We start from the raw sequence: 17,922 nt of genomic DNA, 5'->3' as shown, positions 1-17,922 counted from the left end.
TGTGCTTGGGAAAACCCGAGCAACGAGTATACTCGCTCATCACTAATTAGCACCCTACCTGAAGTTGTGGCTGTACCTAGTACTGCAGCCCATCTTTATTTTAATTCTGCTGATATGCAATACCAGGAATAATCATAAACACATGTACTGTGCCAGATTAAAAAAAATAATAATTTGTGTATTATTTTTGTCCCCATTAATTAAGCCATACTATGAATGAAATTTCATATGTTCCATGGATTATCCACAAAGTTGGGTGCACAGCTATAACCGTAGCCTGAACAAAACTTTTATTATTACAGAACATCATAGTGCAATGACACGCCAGTCTGGAGTTCGGCTAGTGTACAACATGCATGTTTGCATCTAATCAGTCCATGTTTCACATATGAGAGCGTTCCATACACACGATTAGTGACACTCATAGAAATGACAGTACTCACTAATGTATTTCAGCCCTTCGTGGGCTCTTGTCCATGACACATATACTGGAATCGACTACATTATACAATCTCGGCGAGTGATTGAACTGAATTCAGATCTGTGGCTAATGAATAATAATGTAAGAAGCAGACACTGTTCCATGATTGATCTAGCAAGGGTCATCCAAGCTGCCTTCATAGCATTGGTATTAATATAGTCTATTTATAATCCACAGTGCGGTATGAAGTTCCTTCCAACAATAACATACCATGATCGACGTATCCAACGTTTATAAAAGTCTACAGTACTTTCATTTCCCTATTAGAGCCCATTACCTGCTCATGTTGGGCCGGAGGCAGTAGCAGAAATGCTGATGTTGGTGTACGTGTACCTGGATAATGAAGCCCCAGTGGTCCTACCATCTTCTTCTCCTACCCCGGGCACCATCCCTCTATTCTGCACATCTTTTCCAGGGCAGCAGCTGAAGGTAGATAGGAATCCAAGTCTAAATCGTTTGTTCATGAAGCAGTAAATAATCGGGTTGACACAAGCTGAGGTGTAGGAGAGCAGGTGGATAAAAGAGATGGGTGCTCCAGTGAGGAGGATTCCCGCAGTGTTGACGTCAAAGGCTCTCCAGGCGTTAACACTGAAAATAGGAGTCCAACACATGAAGAACAGGATGACAATGACAATCAACATGCGGATAACTCTTTTCTTGGCCATTAGGTTAGCGGCGGAGCTGTTGCTTCGGACTCTTTCAATCTTAGCACTGCTGGGATGTGAGGACAGCTGACGCATTTCTACTTTCTTCTTCCTTTTTGACTTCTGAAGATAGCAGCCGTCTCCATTCTCAAATTGATTGCTGCTTATACTGCTCGACCGTTCTGTATGAAGGAGGCCAAAAAGGGAGGAAAAAAAATACAATGATTAACAAATACAGAGAACAACAAAATAATATGCAATATCCAGAAGCACAGACATCCGGGCATCTGTTTGTTGTGTTGTCTAAAAACGGGTTGGCAGTAATGAGCTTGATATTTAGTGAGGAACAACATGACCTGCACAAATCCCTATTAGGAATCAATGCGTTCATTTGTTTTGGAAATATGTAGTTCAAACAGCATGAAATTATTAGTAAAGGACATTTTGTTGGCTTTGTTTTGTGCAGTGTTTGATGACTTAATGGCCAGGATGACTACAATTTTCATTTTTTACTCATGGATTTCACTGTTTATAGGAAAGAAAAGCACTCCCATTACAGGATTTGTACACAATTGTGGTCACATCACCTATTAAAGGGAATATGCCATCAGAAAAACACAATTTAGGTTTTATGGTATATATATATATATATATATATATATATATATATATATATATATATATATATATATATATATATATATATATATATATATATACATATATATATATATATATATATATATATATATATATATATATATAATTTATTTTTTTTTAGTTTTTTTGGCAATGCTTTTTTTTTATTTTACATATCACAATTTGTATTAAGAAAAATAGTTGAATTTTCACAATGGCCACTGAGGCTATTCTGCACTGATATACCGTATCCTGTTCTTTCAAGAAACCTCTATGTTCATTAGAAGCAACACTGCAACAGAGTGTCCTCAACAGAGCAGAGACATGTACGCCTGCACAGGAGGGCCATGCTGGACACCGTATGGATGACGTAGGACGCCTCAGTGACACAAAGCAGGGAAGGAGGACGGCGACTGCAAGAGGAGTCGACGGATCAAGACTAGTGACGCTCATCAGACCGAATTGCCCAGTACGGGAGTATAATAAAAGGTCTTATTATTGTCTTGCAGGCCAGATGTGGGGCATATATACAGCATATATGATGGTTTACAGGTACTGTCCATACATCATATGTGGCAAATACACGGTGACAGATTCCCTTTAATAGAAAAGTATATATTGTTTAATTTAGCACTAAGCCCAAAATATTGTATTTGTTGCCTTATAACGATATTAGAATTCACCAAATGCTCAATGTTTCTGTAATCTGTGTAGAGAAAAAGGTCATCGTCACATCGTCTATACCAATTACAGATGTCTATTCCACAGGATGCATTATCCTATATCGAAACATACAGCACAACATTACTATGCAGATAGCGTTACCTTTCTTCTGATTTACATCAAACCGGATTCCTCTGTATAATTCCATAGAAATTAAGGCGTATGCGATAGTCATAACAATCCCAGGAACAAGGAAGAGGATTAACAGAAGAAAAATATACCTAAAATTATAAAGATGAGACACAGTCACATTGCATCCGAAGAGCTTAGAAATGGCTCTATGGCTATAATGAAACATGTTCAAGTGGAAGATGGAGTAAAATATCAATATTTACATTTTTATTCTATTACTGGGTATTCACAAATCCTCCCTGTGGGTCCTACGTAGTTTAGTGGTTAGAATTGTTGCCTTTTAGATTTGGGCTCCTCTATTCATATCCAAAAAAGGGCAGCCTCTGAATGAATTTAGAATTTTCTACCAGTTTCCTTTATTTCCTACAAATACGGCGGTTTCCCATCATTCTTCGAAACACTAATGGTTTTCTAGGATTCGATAACCTTAATGAGAAGCTATCATCAGAAAATTACCTATTTTTTAATCAGGTTTTTGTGTTAAATAAATATTTTTTAAAACCTTTTTGGCAATGTGTTTTATAGATTTTTATATCAAAAACTGTATTAAAAATAAAAAAATAGAATCTTGCAATTTTCAAACTGGCCACAGGGGTTTTAATTTCCCGTTGATTCGGGAAGCAACACATGTATATTAGACACAATCACAATCATCAGACTCCCAACTAGAGATGACCCACCTCCCTAGTGTTCGGGTTCGGTTCATCGAACAGGGCCATGTTCGACGAACTGTTCGTTGAACGTTCGACGAACACCGTTGAACCCCATTGAAACCAATGGCAGGCAAACACAAACACATACAAACACATGGAAAACACATAGAAAACACCTTAAAAGGTGTCCAAAAGCTGACAAACTGCTCAGAAGACACAAACAAACACATGGAAAAGTCACAACTACATATAGTCATGCGAAAAGAAAACAGGTGGAGGAGTAAAAGGAGGAGGAGACACAGATATAGGCATGTCATGCCCTTCTAAAATCAAGAAAGGCTGGAGTAAAAATCTAAACTCACTCTACCAACACCCAGACATCTTGACAAAAAAAAATAAAAAAATAAATATCTTTAGGTAGAATGGCGGCGGGTCCATTCAGAACACTTTCCTTAGAAGACGTAGTGGTACCCCCGTTGGGAGTTGTGCCAAAAAATTAACCCAATACATTCAGACTAATCCACCATTTGTCATATCCAAGGGGCAGGTCAGCAAACGACAACATCAACACGGAACCAAGTACAGTACTATGTACTGTACGTCCTTTGACGAGGCAATCAGGCGGGTCAAGAAGTTGGGAAGGGGCACCCTAATGGCCAAAACAGACATTGAGGGGGCATTCCGGTTATTACCTGTGCCTCCGAATAGTGTCCTCCCATTGGGCTGCTTCTGTGAAGGAGCATGCTACATAGATCGCTGTTTGCCCATGGGGTGCTCCATATCCTGCTCACTATTTGAGGCGTTTAGTTGCTTCCTCGAATGTGTCGTCATGGATGTTTGTAAGGCGGCACATATTATCCATTACCTCGACGACTTCTTATGCCTGGGCCGAAAAGATTTGCCACAGTGTGAAAACACACGGTAGTCCACCTGTGAGAAGGAGAAAGCTGGAGGGAGAGTGGACACCCCAGAGCCGAGGGGTTAGATTGAGAAAGAAAGAAGGCGGTGTAGCTTGCTGAGTACTCTGCTGAGTAGCAGAAATTGCTACTAGGCCCAAAAGGATTTCCTGGGCCAGATTCCGTTACAAAATAGTAGTTAGGTAAACAGGCAGTGTAGATTGCTTCATGGGTGGGATACGCTGTTGAGTAGCACTAAATTCTACTAGGCCCAAAAGGATTTCCTGGGCTAGATGCCGTTACAAAATAGTAGTTAGGTAAACAGGTGGTGTAGATTGCTTCATGGGTGGGGTACGCTGTTGAGTAGCACTAAATTCTACTAGGCCCAAAAGGATTTCCTGGGCCAGATGCCGTTAAAAATAGTACTTAGGTAAACAGGCGGTGGGTGGCTGGGCTACTCTGCTGACTAGCAGACACTGAAGCTTTGGAGCAGACCTCTGAATCCCAGGCCATAGTATGAGTAAACAACTCTGCAGACGACCCCACCCACCTGGAATCGACGATGGCAACGTCATGTAAAACTCAGCAAGGAGACTAAATAAAAGAGTCTCCATTTTTTCAAAAAATTTGGCCACAGACACCACTTAAGTGGCATCAATTTCGCCAGAGTTTTTTTAAACGGTTGGTGAGGTGATTTTCAAAAATCATCAAGCTTTTAGTCTCCCCAAGATGACACAGGGGTGGAAAAGTCCTTGTGGATCCAGGATTTGTTCATCTTGATGAACGTTAGTCTGTCTACATTGTCACTGGACAGCCACGTGCGCTTATCTGTCAGCACACCACCAGCAGCACTGAACGCACGTTCAGAGAGAACGCTGGCTGCAGGGTACAACAAGATCTCCAAGGCGAGAGTGGCGAGCTCAGGCCATTTTTCAAGATTGGAAGCCCAAAATCAGCAAGGGTCCAGTTCCACAGTCATGGCATCGATGTTAACTTGGAGATACTCTTGTACCATCCTCTCTAGGCGTTGGCTGTGCGTCAGACTTCTTGTCTCCTGTGGCCTTGCAAAGGATGGTCTAAAAAAATCTTGAAACGATTGGAAAAAATTGCTGTTACCACCAGATACGATGTTACTGTTACGGTTAGAGTGATGACTCGATAGTCCCATGGTTGGCAAGTTAGAACTCAGAGATAGGTGTTTTGTGGAAAAGCAGATGTTAGATTCTGTAACAGACTCTGCTGATACTCCTGCATGCGTGAGTCTTTCTATGGCAGGAATTATTTCGCCAAATTTGCTTTTGTACCAGGGATCTAAGAGTGTGGCAACCCAGTAGGCGGCATTACTTCGGATTCTGACAATCCGAGGGTCATGTTGCAGGTAGTGCAGCAAGAAGGCACTCATGTGTCTTGCGCATCCAGGAGGTGGCGAGGTGAGAATTATGCTTCCTTCGTCTGCCCTCTCCCCCCAACCTCGCACAACAGAAATTTGATCAAGGTCTCCCTCATCTGATGAGTCTTCCATGCCCAGCGCCAGTTCGTCCTCCACTTCTTCCTCGCCTCCTGCACCTTCCTCAACAGTTTGGCTGCTACCATGCGCCCTCGGTAATCCCTCTCCCCCAGCCTCCAATGCCAGCCACCTTGTTGCTGCCAACCTTCTTGACCTTGGAGATATGATCCCTTCCGCATACGACTCCTCCTGTTCCTCCTCCTCCTCTTGTTCCACCACCTGACTCCGAACACTGTGTAAGGTGTGCTCCAGCATGTAAATCACCAGAATGGTCATGCTGATAATGGCATCATCAGCACTAAACATCTTCGTTGCTAATTCAAAACTGTGCAGAAGGGTGCATAGGTCCCTGATCTGAGACCTCTCCTGCAGCGTGATTTGCCCCACCTCTTGAGCTCGTAGGCTCAGGCTATACGTCATAACGTATTGCACCAGGGCTCGTCGGACAGTGCAGACACTGCTCCTAGGCCCAAAACTATTAACTGGATTAGATGCAGTAAAAATTGAGATACACAGGCGGTATAGTTTGTTTCACAGGCTGGCTCCTCTGCTGACATGCAGACACTGCTCCTAGGCCCTAAACTATTAACTGGATTAGATGCAGTGAAAATAGAGATACACAGGCAGTGTAGTTAGTTTCACAGGTGGGCTACTCTGCTGACGTGCAGACACTGCTCCTAGGCCCTAAACTATTAACTGGATTAAATGCAGTGAAAATTGAGATACACAGGCGGTGTAGTTAGTTTCACAGGCAGGCTACTCTGCTGACGTGCAGACACTGCTCCTAGGCCCTAAAGTATTAACTGGATTAGATGCAGTAAAAATTGAGATACACAGGCGGTATAGTTAGTTTCACAGGCGGGCTACTCTGCTGACGTGCAGACACTGCTCCTAGGCCCAAAACTATTAACTGGATTAGATGCAGTGAAAATAGAGATACACAGGCGGTGTAGTTAGTTTCACAGGCGGGCTACTCTGCTGACGTGCAGACACTGCTCCTAGGCCCAAAACTATTAACTGGATTAGATGCAGTGAAAATAGAGATACACAGGCGGTGTAGTTAGTTTCACAGGCGGGCTACTCTACTGACGTGCAAACACTGCTACTAAGCCCAAAACACCAAAACAATTTACTGGGTTAGATGCAGTAAAAATTGAGATACACAGGCGGTGTAGCTAGCTTCACAGGCGGGCTACTCTGCTGACGTGCAGACACAGCTACTAAGCCCCAAACCCCAAAATGATTTACTGGGTTAGATGCAGTAAAAATCGAGATACAGAGGCGGTGTAGCTAGCTTCACAGGCGGGCTACTCTGCTGACATGCAGACACTGCTACTAAGCCCAAAACCCCAAAACGATTTACTGGGTTAGATGCAGTAAAAATTGAGATACACAGGCGGTGTAGCTAGCTTCACAGGCGGTCTACTCTGCTGACGTGCAGACACTGCTACTAAGCCCAAAACCCCAAAACGATTTACTGGGTTAGATGCAGTAAAAATTGAGATACACAGGCTGTGTAGCTAGCTTCACAGGCGGGCTACTCAGATGACTATCAGACAATGCTACTAGCCCAAAAGGATTGGCTGAGCTAGATTACACCAAATGCTGTGACTAACACTTGCACAGCACTGGCTCAGACCTGCCTGGCAAACAGTGCTATGAACTGCTGTAACCTACCCTGAAAAGGACTGATATTACAACTAGTCCCGACTCCTCCCAACTCCCTAAACCTATCTCTCTGACAATTCGCTCCAAAAAACCACTCTTAGTCTGTATAGCGCCCACAGCAGCAGCGGTGCTGTCTAACACTAAGCTGCAGCAGTGAGGAAATGGTGGCGACGGGGAAAATGGCTGGTTCTCATTGGGCAAAGAGTGACATGTGACATACACAGCCAATAACACATGCCCTTGCTTGTGTGCATCACATGCACATTGCTGTGTGTGTGCGCACTGCTGATAGGCTGAGAGACTGCACCGCCCCTCTGTAAATGCGGGAAAGAAAAAAAAATGGAGATCGGCGTTATTTCGGCACAGAACTATCCCCCGCCCACTATACACTGAAACAGTCCATTAACAATGATAAACAGTTTTAATGTGCAAATCAAGCTGGGCTTTTGGTGAACGAACAGTTATCGAACAGAAACTCGAACAGCCGAATTTTAAGCAAATTGTTCGGGTTCGTCGAACGACTCGAACACCGCCCAAAACAGCTCGAGTTTGAAATTGGCGAACAGTTTGACTCGAACACCGCTCATCTCTACTCCCAACCTTATCTATTTTATGGAAGCATTTGCTGAGCGTGCGCCAAGGTCACTGTGAAGAGAAGAACAGGGACAGGCTATGACATTGCCTGTAGTGAATAGTGGATCCTTTCCTTGTCAGCTGTTTATAGAGATGCAAATTTCAAGGAAAACCCTTTCAAAAGAACCTGTCTGCAGGATGTTCCTAATGAAAGTAGTGAAGAATTGGTGTTTGAATCTTCCATAACTTTTCATTAAACAAAGAATAGCACCTACAGTCATTGTTCAAGCCAGACTAACCTTTTAAAGGTCATAAAATAAACTATCCCTAAAGCACCACCATAGTGTTTTACACCATGATAATAGCTTGATATAAATGTCATTCTCTGCAATGACTTTTTGAGTATAAAGAAAAAAAATATATAAAAAACTAGTAAACCCTAACTGTAAAGTCAAGTGGTGAGCAAAGTCTTTTATAGTCATGAAGTCTTGACATTACTAGTGAGTTTTAGCAGAATCTTCCAGAGAATTGAGATGTACTGGCCCCTGATTTATTCACTGTGCATATAAAAGATGTCACTTAAAGAAGCACTCCTCCTCTCACCAAAGATATATTGCAGTCATCATATTATAGAGCACTGTGCACTTACAATTGCTCATTTTGAGAAAAATTGACTCAGTAGAAAGGCAAAATGAGCAATTGTAAGTGCACAGTGCTATATAATATGATGACTGCAATATATTAAGAGAATACAAATTTTGCTGGGAGTGCATATTTAAGTGGCATTGTAGTACAGCGGTGTTCACACCATACAATAATGAGGCAGTGACCCAGTAAAGTTCAACGCAAACATATTTAATGTCCAAGGAATTCACAAAATGAAGAGCACACGGTATCCTCTGGATCGCAGCCGAGGTGTCAAAACAGTCCATATCCAAAACTGCTGCCGTGGGCAACTGCACCACTGTGTCACACTGAGGAGCGCCAGGCATTCGCTTCCAATAAACTCCTGATTATATATTGTGCAAGAACAATTGCATATTTTGAAATTATTTTAGCAAGAGGCATAGCTTTAGGAGGGTAGAAATATATAGAGAGAGCAAAAGGGGCAGACCATCTTGAATGCCAGGGAGGGAGGAGGCTCGAAGACCCATCCATCCTTTCCAGATTAATTATTCCAATGCAGTTGTTAAAAATCACAGTTGGTGAAAAAAAACAGAAGTTTGGTAGAATTAAGCTCCTTCATCCTGTACAGAGGCTTTTTTCCAGCACAACAGCATGTCCAAAATGTGTTATAAATGGGTTGTAACAGTGTTGCAGGGGACTTAGCCCCTATCCCAACCATACTAACACTGTACCTGTTATGGGCACAGTGCGGGAGAAAATAACATGTATTTAATATGCAAAAGAGGAGCTTGTGGGTGTTTTAATAAAGCGAGTGTCATCAGAAGAAAGGATACAGGGAGGAGATCGTGTGCGACCACAGTGCTTGCTCTGGGAAGTGAGCACTATCAATCCCAATCGGGGGGAAGGGCCCAATATGTAATTGAGGAAGAGTACATTGAAGCCTCCTCACTTACATGTTAATTAAAAGTTATTAAAAACAGTCGCTGTTCCAGTAAAGTAACAGGTACAGTTCTAGTATGATTTTTATTGGGGGCAAAGTCCCCTACAACACTATAAAGCCCATTAAAAATGCATTTTGGGATATGACCAACTTCTTTTAAAACACACCTAACAGTGTGTTTAATATTGGGTAATAATGGAGAATCCCAGCATCAAGCATAAGAAGCCTTTTGAAAGCATTTCTTTTCGCGAGGCTTCTTTGGCGACCTGGAGCTTTGGCAACTCTTCCGGGAGTTTTTCTGGAAACCTTACAGATGTTTGCACGAACAAGTGTAAATCTAAGCATAAATATATAATGTATTAACCCCCTATCGCTGATGTACTCAAGACAAAGTGGTGTAATATTACTGCACTTGCACTGTGCGGGCTCAGGAGCTGAGATCGTACCATCAGCAATGGGTATCAATGCTGATGGTGCTGATAATTACCATGGCAACCAAAGATCTAACAACGCCTCCAGGCTTGCCATCCATGGAAACCCATTAGACCTTGGCAGTAACATTTCCTAATAAGCCGTGTGTCAGTGTAAACTGTGAGTTTTGATACGCATCATGAGGTGTATTACACTAGTGATCAAACAGTTAAATGTTTATTTCTTATAATAGTGAGAATAAGTAAAAAAGTACAAAAGAAATCTGCTTAGGAAATTTGTCAGGGTGTGACATCTTAGAGAATTAATAGTGGAAAAAAAATGATCACTACGTTTATAAAGGCACAAACTATAAAACTGGAATGCCACTTAAGCCACCTGGTAGATGCTAAAATAAAAAAGCTCCTTTTTTCCGGACACTTTTGCTAGCAAATCTTGAATGAAGAGAGATTAAAAAGTCAAATAAACCCCAAAATTATGAAAATAAAAAACGCAAATAACAAGCCCTGATACAACGTGGTGAACAACAAAAAAAGTTATTGCTCTTAGTAAAATGACGACACGAAAAGCAGTTTTTTCAAATGAGATTTTTTGTGAAAAAATAAAATATAAATGAATTAAGGAGCTATTAGACTGCAAAGGGCCTATATATTGTGGGGTCCTCTTCTAGAGAGGACTGCCCTCTGTCAGGTCCAGCTATTGCCATATAGCGTAACATGCCAGATTTGAAAAGTTGGGACTATGTCCTAATGCCTGAACTAAATTAAAGGGGTTGGCCACTACTGGAACCACCCCTTCTCAATCAGAGCGCAGCACAGCCCTGACTCCATGTTCATTTTCAATATGTCCGAAGGTGGGGACAGTGACATGTTTTTGCATTTTGTTCCAGTTCACAGCTGTAGTTTCGTTTCTGTGTCTGGAAAGCTCTTGTGATCTGAAATTGCCACTCTGATGTTATGAGTTAATACTAGAGTCTTAAAGTAATTTCAGGATGGTATTTTGATAGGGTTTTCAGCTGACCATGAAAGTGCCCTTTCTGTCTTCCTGCTATCTAGTAAGCGGACCTCAATTTTGCTAAACCTATTTTCATACTACGTTTGTCATTTCATCTAAAATCACCGCCAATATTTGTGGGGGCCTCTGTCTGCCTTTCGGGGAAATTTCTCTAGAGGTGAGCCAGGACTATATTTTCCTCTGCCAGGATTAGTTAGTCCTCCGGCCGGCGCTGGGCGTCTAGGGATAAAACGCAGGCTACGCTACCCGGCTACTGTTAGTTGTACGGCAGGTTTAGTTCATGGTCAGTTTAGTTTCCATCCTTCCAAGAGCTAGTTCGTATGTTTGCTGGGCTATGTTCTCTTGCCATTGAGAACCATAACAGTTTGACCGGCCTAAAAGGGTTAAATTAATTGACAGAGAAAGGAGTGAAAAGAGAAGTCTGCTGAAGATTTTTTTTTTTTTTTCTCTGTTCTGAGTGTGCTTGTAATTGAATCTCTTGCAAGTCTGCCTATATTGCAGCCTTTCTCTCTCTCTCTCCTTCTAATCCTGGAATGGCTCTGTGTTCACCTGTTTAAAATGGATATTCAGAGTTTAGCTGCAGGTTTGAATAATCTCACCACGAAAGTTCAAAACTTACAAGATTTTGTTGTTCATGTTCCTATATCTGAACCTAGAATTCCTTTGCCTGAATTTTTCTCGGGGAATAGATCTTGCTTTCAAAATTTCAAAAATAATTGCAAGTTGTTTTTGTCCCTGAAATCTCGCTCTGCTGGAGATCCTGCTCAGCAGGTCAGGATTGTGATTTCTTTGCTCCGGGGCGACCCTCAGGATTGGGCTTTTGCATTGGCTCCAGGGGATCCTGCGTTGCTCAATGTGGATGCGTTTTTTCTGGCCTTGGGGTTGCTTTATGAGGAACCTCAGTTAGAACTTCAGGCGGAAAAGGCCTTGATGTCCCTATCTCAGGGGCAAGACGAAGCTGAAATATACTGCCAGAAATTCCGTAAATGGGCTGTGCTTACTCAGTGGAATGAGTGCGCCCTGGCGGCGAATTTCAGAGAGGGTCTCTCTGATGCCATTAAGGATGTTATGGTGGGGTTCCCTGTGCCTGCGGGTCTGAATGAGTCCATGACAATGGCTATCCAGATCGATAGGCGTCTGCGGGAGCGCAAACCTGTGCACCATTTGGCGGTGTCTACTGAGAAGACGCCAGAGAATATGCAATGTGATAGAATTCTGTCCAGAAGTGAACGGCAGAATTTTAGACGAAAAAATGGGTTGTGCTTCTATTGCGGTGATTCAACTCATGTTATATCAGCATGCTCTAAGCGTACTAAGAAGCTTGATAAGTCTGTTTCAATTGGCACTTTACAGTCTAAGTTTATTCTATCTGTGACCCTGATTTGTTCTTTATCATCTATTACCGCGGATGCCTATGTCGACTCTGGCGCCGCTTTGAGTCTTATGGATTGGTCCTTTGCCAAACGCTGTGGGTATGATTTGGAGCCTCTTGAAACTCCTATACCCCTGAAGGGGATTGACTCCACCCCATTGGCTAGCAATAAACCACAATACTGGACACAAGTAACTATGCGGATTAATCCGGATCACCAGGAGATTATTCGCTTTCTTGTGCTGTATAACCTACATGATGTGTTGGTGCTTGGATTGCCATGGCTGCAATCTCATAACCCAGTCCTTGACTGGAAAGCTATGTCTGTGTTAAGCTGGGGATGTAAGGGGACGCATGGGGACGTACCTGTGGTTTCCATTTCATCATCTATTCCCTCTGAGATTCCTGAATTCTTGACTGAATATCGTGACGTTTTTGAAGAACCTAAGCTTGGTTCATTACCTCCGCACCGGGAGTGCGATTGTGCCATAGATTTGATTCCGGGTAGTAAATACCCTAAGGGTCGTTTATTTAATCTGTCTGTGCCTGAACATGCTGCTATGCGAGAATATATAAAGGAGTCCTTGGAAAAGGGACATATTCGTCCTTCGTCATCTCCCTTAGGAGCCGGTTTTTTCTTTGTGGCTAAGAAAGATGGCTCTTTGAGGCCGTGCATTGATTATCGGCTTTTGAATAAAATCACGGTTAAATATCAATATCCGTTGCCACTGCTGACTGATTTGTTTGCTCGCATAAAGGGGGCCAAGTGGTTCTCTAAGATAGATCTTCGTGGGGCGTATAATTTGGTGCGAATTAAGCAGGGGGATGAGTGGAAAACCGCATTTAATACGCCCGAGGGCCACTTTGAGTATTTGGTGATGCCTTTTGGTCTTTCAAATGCCCCTTCAGTCTTTCAGTCCTTTATGCATGACATTTTCCGTGATTATTTGGATAAATTTATGATTGTGTATCTGGATGATATTTTGATTTTTTCGGATGACTGGGACTCTCATGTCCAGCAGGTCAGGAGGGTTTTTCAGGTTTTGCGGTCTAATTCCTTGTGTGTGAAGGGTTCTAAGTGCGTTTTTGGGGTTCAAAAGATTTCCTTTTTGGGATATATTTTTTCCCCCTCTTCCATCGAGATGGATCCTGTCAAGGTTCAGGCTATTTGTGATTGGACGCAACCCTCTTCTCTTAAGAGTCTTCAGAAATTTTTGGGCTTTGCTAACTTTTATCGTCGATTTATTGCTGGTTTTTCTGATGTTGTTAAACCATTGACTGATTTGACTAAGAAGGGTGCTGATGTTGCTGATTGGTCCCCTGCTGCTGTGGAGGCCTTTCGGGAGCTTAAGCGCCGCTTTTCTTCCGCCCCTGTGTTGCGTCAGCCTGATGTTGCTCTTCCTTTTCAGGTTGAGGTCGACGCTTCTGAAATCGGAGCTGGGGCGGTTTTGTCGCAGAGAAGTTCCGATTGCTCCGTGATGAGACCTTGTGCTTTTTTCTCGCGTAAATTTTCGCCCGCCGAGCGGAATTATGATGTTGGGAATCGGGAGCTTTTGGCCATGAAGTGGGCTTTTGAGGAGTGGCGTCATTGGCTTGAGGGGGCTAGACATCAGGTGGTGGTATTGACTGACCACAAAAATCTAATTTATCTTGAGTCCGCCAGACGCCTGAATCCTAGACAGGCGCGCTGGTCGTTGTTTTTCTCTCGGTTTAATTTTGTGGTGTCCTACCTGCCGGGTTCTAAGAATGTTAAGGCGGATGCCCTTTCTAGGAGTTTTGAGCCTGACTCCCCTGGTAATTCTGAACCTACAGGTATCCTTAAGGATGGAGTGATATTGTCTGCCGTTTCTCCAGACCTGCGGCGGGCCTTGCAGGAGTTTCAGGCGGATAGACCTGATCGTTGCCCACCTGGTAGACTGTTTGTTCCTGATGATTGGACCAGTAAAGTCATTTCTGAGGTTCATTCTTCTGCGTTGGCAGGTCATCCTGGAATCTTTGGTACCAGGGATTTGGTGGCAAGGTCCTTCTGGTGGCCTTCCCTGTCTCGAGATGTGCGAGGCTTCGTGCAGTCTTGTGACGTTTGTGCTCGGGCCAAGCCTTGTTGTTCTCGGGCTAGTGGATTGTTGTTGCCCTTGCCTATCCCGAAGAGGCCCTGGACGCACATCTCGATGGATTTTATTTCGGATCTTCCTGTTTCTCAGAAGATGTCTGTCATCTGGGTGGTGTGTGATCGTTTCTCTAAGATGGTCCATTTGGTTCCCCTGCCTAAGTTGCCTTCTTCTTCCGAGTTGGTTCCTCTGTTTTTTCAAAATGTGGTCCGTTTGCATGGTATTCCGGAGAATATCGTTTCTGACAGAGGTACCCAGTTCGTGTCTAGATTTTGGCGAGCATTCTGTGCTAGGATGGGCATAGATTTGTCTTTCTCGTCTGCTTTCCATCCTCAGACTAATGGCCAGACCGAGCGGACGAATCAGACCTTGGAGACATATTTGAGGTGTTTTGTGTCTGCAGATCAGGATGATTGGGTTGCTTTTTTGCCTTTAGCGGAGTTTGCCCTCAATAATCGGGCCAGTTCTGCCACCTTGGTGTCTCCCTTTTTCTGTAATTCGGGGTTTCATCCTCGATTTTCTTCTGGTCAGGTGGAATCTTCGGATTGTCCTGGAGTGGATGCTGTGGTGGAGAGGTTGCATCAGATTTGGGGGCAGGTAGTGGACAATTTGAAGTTGTCCCAGGAGAAGACTCAGCTTTTTGCCAACCGCCGGCGTCGGGTTGGTCCTCGGCTTTGTGTTGGGGACTTGGTGTGGTTGTCTTCTCGTTTTGTCCCTATGAGGGTTTCTTCTCCCAAGTTTAAGCCTCGGTTCATCGGCCTGTACAAGATATTGGAGATTCTTAACCCTGTGTCCTTCCGTTTGGACCTCCCTGCATCTTTTTCTATTCATAATGTTTTTCATCGGTCATTATTGCGCAGGTATGAGGTACCGGTTGTGCCTTCCGTTGAGCCTCCTGCTCCGGTGTTGGTTGAGGGCGAGTTGGAGTACGTTGTGGAAAAAATCTTGGACTCCCGTGTTTCCAGACGGAAACTCCAGTATCTGGTCAAATGGAAGGGATACGGTCAGGAGGATAATTCTTGGGTGACTGCCTCTGATGTTCATGCCTCCGATTTGGTCCGTGCCTTTCATAGGGCTCATCCTGATCGCCCTGGTGGTTCTGGTGAGGGTTCGGTGCCCCCTCCTTGAGGGGGGGGTACTGTTGTGAAATTGGATGTTGGGCTCCCCCGGTGGCCACTGGTGGAATTGAACTGGTGTGCTTCATCCTCTCTGTTCACCTGTTTCCATCAGGATGTGGGAGTCGCTATTTAGCCTTGCTCCTCTGTCACTTCCATGCCGGTCAACATTGTAATCAGAAGCCTTTCTGTGCATGTTCCTGCTGCTAGACAACTCCCAGCTAAGTTGGACTTAGTCCTTGTTTGTTTTTGCATTTTGTTCCAGTTCACAGCTGTAGTTTCGTTTCTGTGTCTGGAAAGCTCTTGTGATCTGAAATTGCCACTCTGATGTTATGAGTTAATACTAGAGTCTTAAAGTAATTTCAGGATGGTATTTTGATAGGGTTTTCAGCTGACCATGAAAGTGCCCTTTCTGTCTTCCTGCTATCTAGTAAGCGGACCTCAATTTTGCTAAACCTATTTTCATACTACGTTTGTCATTTCATCTAAAATCACCGCCAATATTTGTGGGGGCCTCTGTCTGCCTTTCGGGGAAATTTCTCTAGAGGTGAGCCAGGACTATATTTTCCTCTGCCAGGATTAGTTAGTCCTCCGGCCGGCGCTGGGCGTCTAGGGATAAAACGCAGGCTACGCTACCCGGCTACTGTTAGTTGTGCGGCAGGTTTAGTTCATGGTCAGTTTAGTTTCCATCCTTCCAAGAGCTAGTTCGTATGTTTGCTGGGCTATGTTCTCTTGCCATTGAGAACCATAACACAGAACAACCCCACGAGAGCCCCAGGAGAGGGATGGACAACACTATGCACCGGCACCAGCACCGGAGGAGTTTTTATATTAATGGGGGGCAAACATTCAGATTGAGAAGGGGTTGTCCTAGTTTTGGACAACCTCGTTAAAGCTGCACTACACTGAAAGATATTCGTGAACGAACCTTCAATTTACGATTATATTATAGGCTGTCTATCGTAAAATGATCATCCATCAGATGAAATTATCTTTTAAACATCTGTGTAAAAAGGATATTAGGTTTTACCGATCAGTGATTGTTTGGTGCTTCTGGTTGGTCGGTTAGTCATTTAGAGGTTAAAAAATATATATTAATCCATATGTATATTGATGTACATTGAGAATGTACAGACATATATTGGAAAGTTGCCCCAGGATATTAAACAAGTGGCTAAATCACGTGGAATAATGTAAAAAACTTCTACGTAGAGAGAATTGGAAAAATTCTTGGAGCCTACTGAACTTTACTTAATCTTGAGTTGCACAAATACTAGCCGTACCTCAACTACATCATGAAGACACAGCACATCCTAGTAATATGAAATAACATTAAATTGCCTGGAAATTCTATTAATTTCCTGATAAATAGTTTTAATAGATTGAGAAACCGGCTGCTTTTACAAAGAGACCCACCTAACAAAAGTGGATTGCTCAGAATAGACCAGCTTTTAGCTGTATGGGAAAAAATAAACACTTTCAATAAAAGGAGCCATGACAATCAAATCGTATATGATTATGAGTTTTATGTTTTGATGTTTTGTACTTTTATATATTGTTTTTTATTTGTATAGAATTATTTCAAACAAAGAACAAAAAGACAACACTCTGGGATGCTTCAAGTGAGAAAAGGATAAAGGATTTTTCGTCCGCTGTATGCAACATGTTAGAGCCTCTGCTGGAATTGAAACACTGCGTAAAACAGGAGAGTAATCCTATTGATTTCACTTCAAGCACCCCAGAGCGCAGTGTTTTTGTGTTTTGTGGGCAGTGGTCTCATATACAGTGACCTGTGGTTTGCATGGACTGATATCTACTGGGCTTTGGGGATGCTATACTTAGTTTTCTTCGAATAATCAATGTTATTCTATGATTGTGTGCCCATCTGCGGGGTTTTTTTCAGCTCCGATCAAGAGCGGACTGAAAAACAAAACACAGCATGCTGTGATTGCATGCGAACTTCGGATCGCAAGTACCCATAGAAGTCTGTGGGTGCCCATACAAGTCTGTGGGTGCGTGTGAAACATCGCACTGCTCTCGGATGTCACCCGAGTGCAATGCGATTCCCGACTACGCTAGCAACAGAGGAGATGGAGAAATTACTTTCTCCGTCTCCTCCGCACCTGTGATCTGATCTTCTGATGCGAGAAGATCGGAGCACAGAGCACTGACACTCGGATTACGCTCGCAGCCGAGTGTCATTAGTAGAGATGAGCGAACATGGTCGCTCCCTCCTTATTTGGCTAGCTATAGCAGTTACCGAAGAAGCTGCATCGGGAACCCGGATACCTTGAGCGCTCCCAATGATCAGCTGTACGGTGTGACAGTCACAACACATTTAAGGAGAGCCTGTGACTGTCACACACCCGCGACACGTGCAGCTGCGGAGCCAAACAGCAGA

General features: G+C 43.3%; 1 protein-coding gene across 1 annotated transcript in view; it reads right to left on the bottom strand.

The window, feature by feature from the left end:
• Nucleotides 1-268: 268 nt before the first annotated feature.
• CCKAR (cholecystokinin A receptor) overlaps nt 269-17,922 on the bottom strand; it is a 116,057-nt gene continuing 98,403 nt past the window's right edge. Inside the window, exons 4-5 of the mRNA XM_077279939.1 lie at nt 2,590-2,708; nt 269-1,307 (exon numbers count right to left, since the gene is read on the bottom strand). Coding sequence (XP_077136054.1) covers nt 763-1,307; nt 2,590-2,708 — 664 coding nt within the window. The 3' untranslated portion in view covers nt 269-762. The remainder of the gene's footprint in view (nt 1,308-2,589; nt 2,709-17,922) is intronic.

Source organism: Ranitomeya variabilis, chromosome 1 (assembly GCF_051348905.1).
Source record: "Ranitomeya variabilis isolate aRanVar5 chromosome 1, aRanVar5.hap1, whole genome shotgun sequence".
NCBI classification, from domain to species: domain Eukaryota; kingdom Metazoa; phylum Chordata; class Amphibia; order Anura; family Dendrobatidae; genus Ranitomeya; species Ranitomeya variabilis.
Note: the sequence above shows the minus strand (reverse complement) of the source record. Positions and strands in the feature narration are given on the sequence as shown.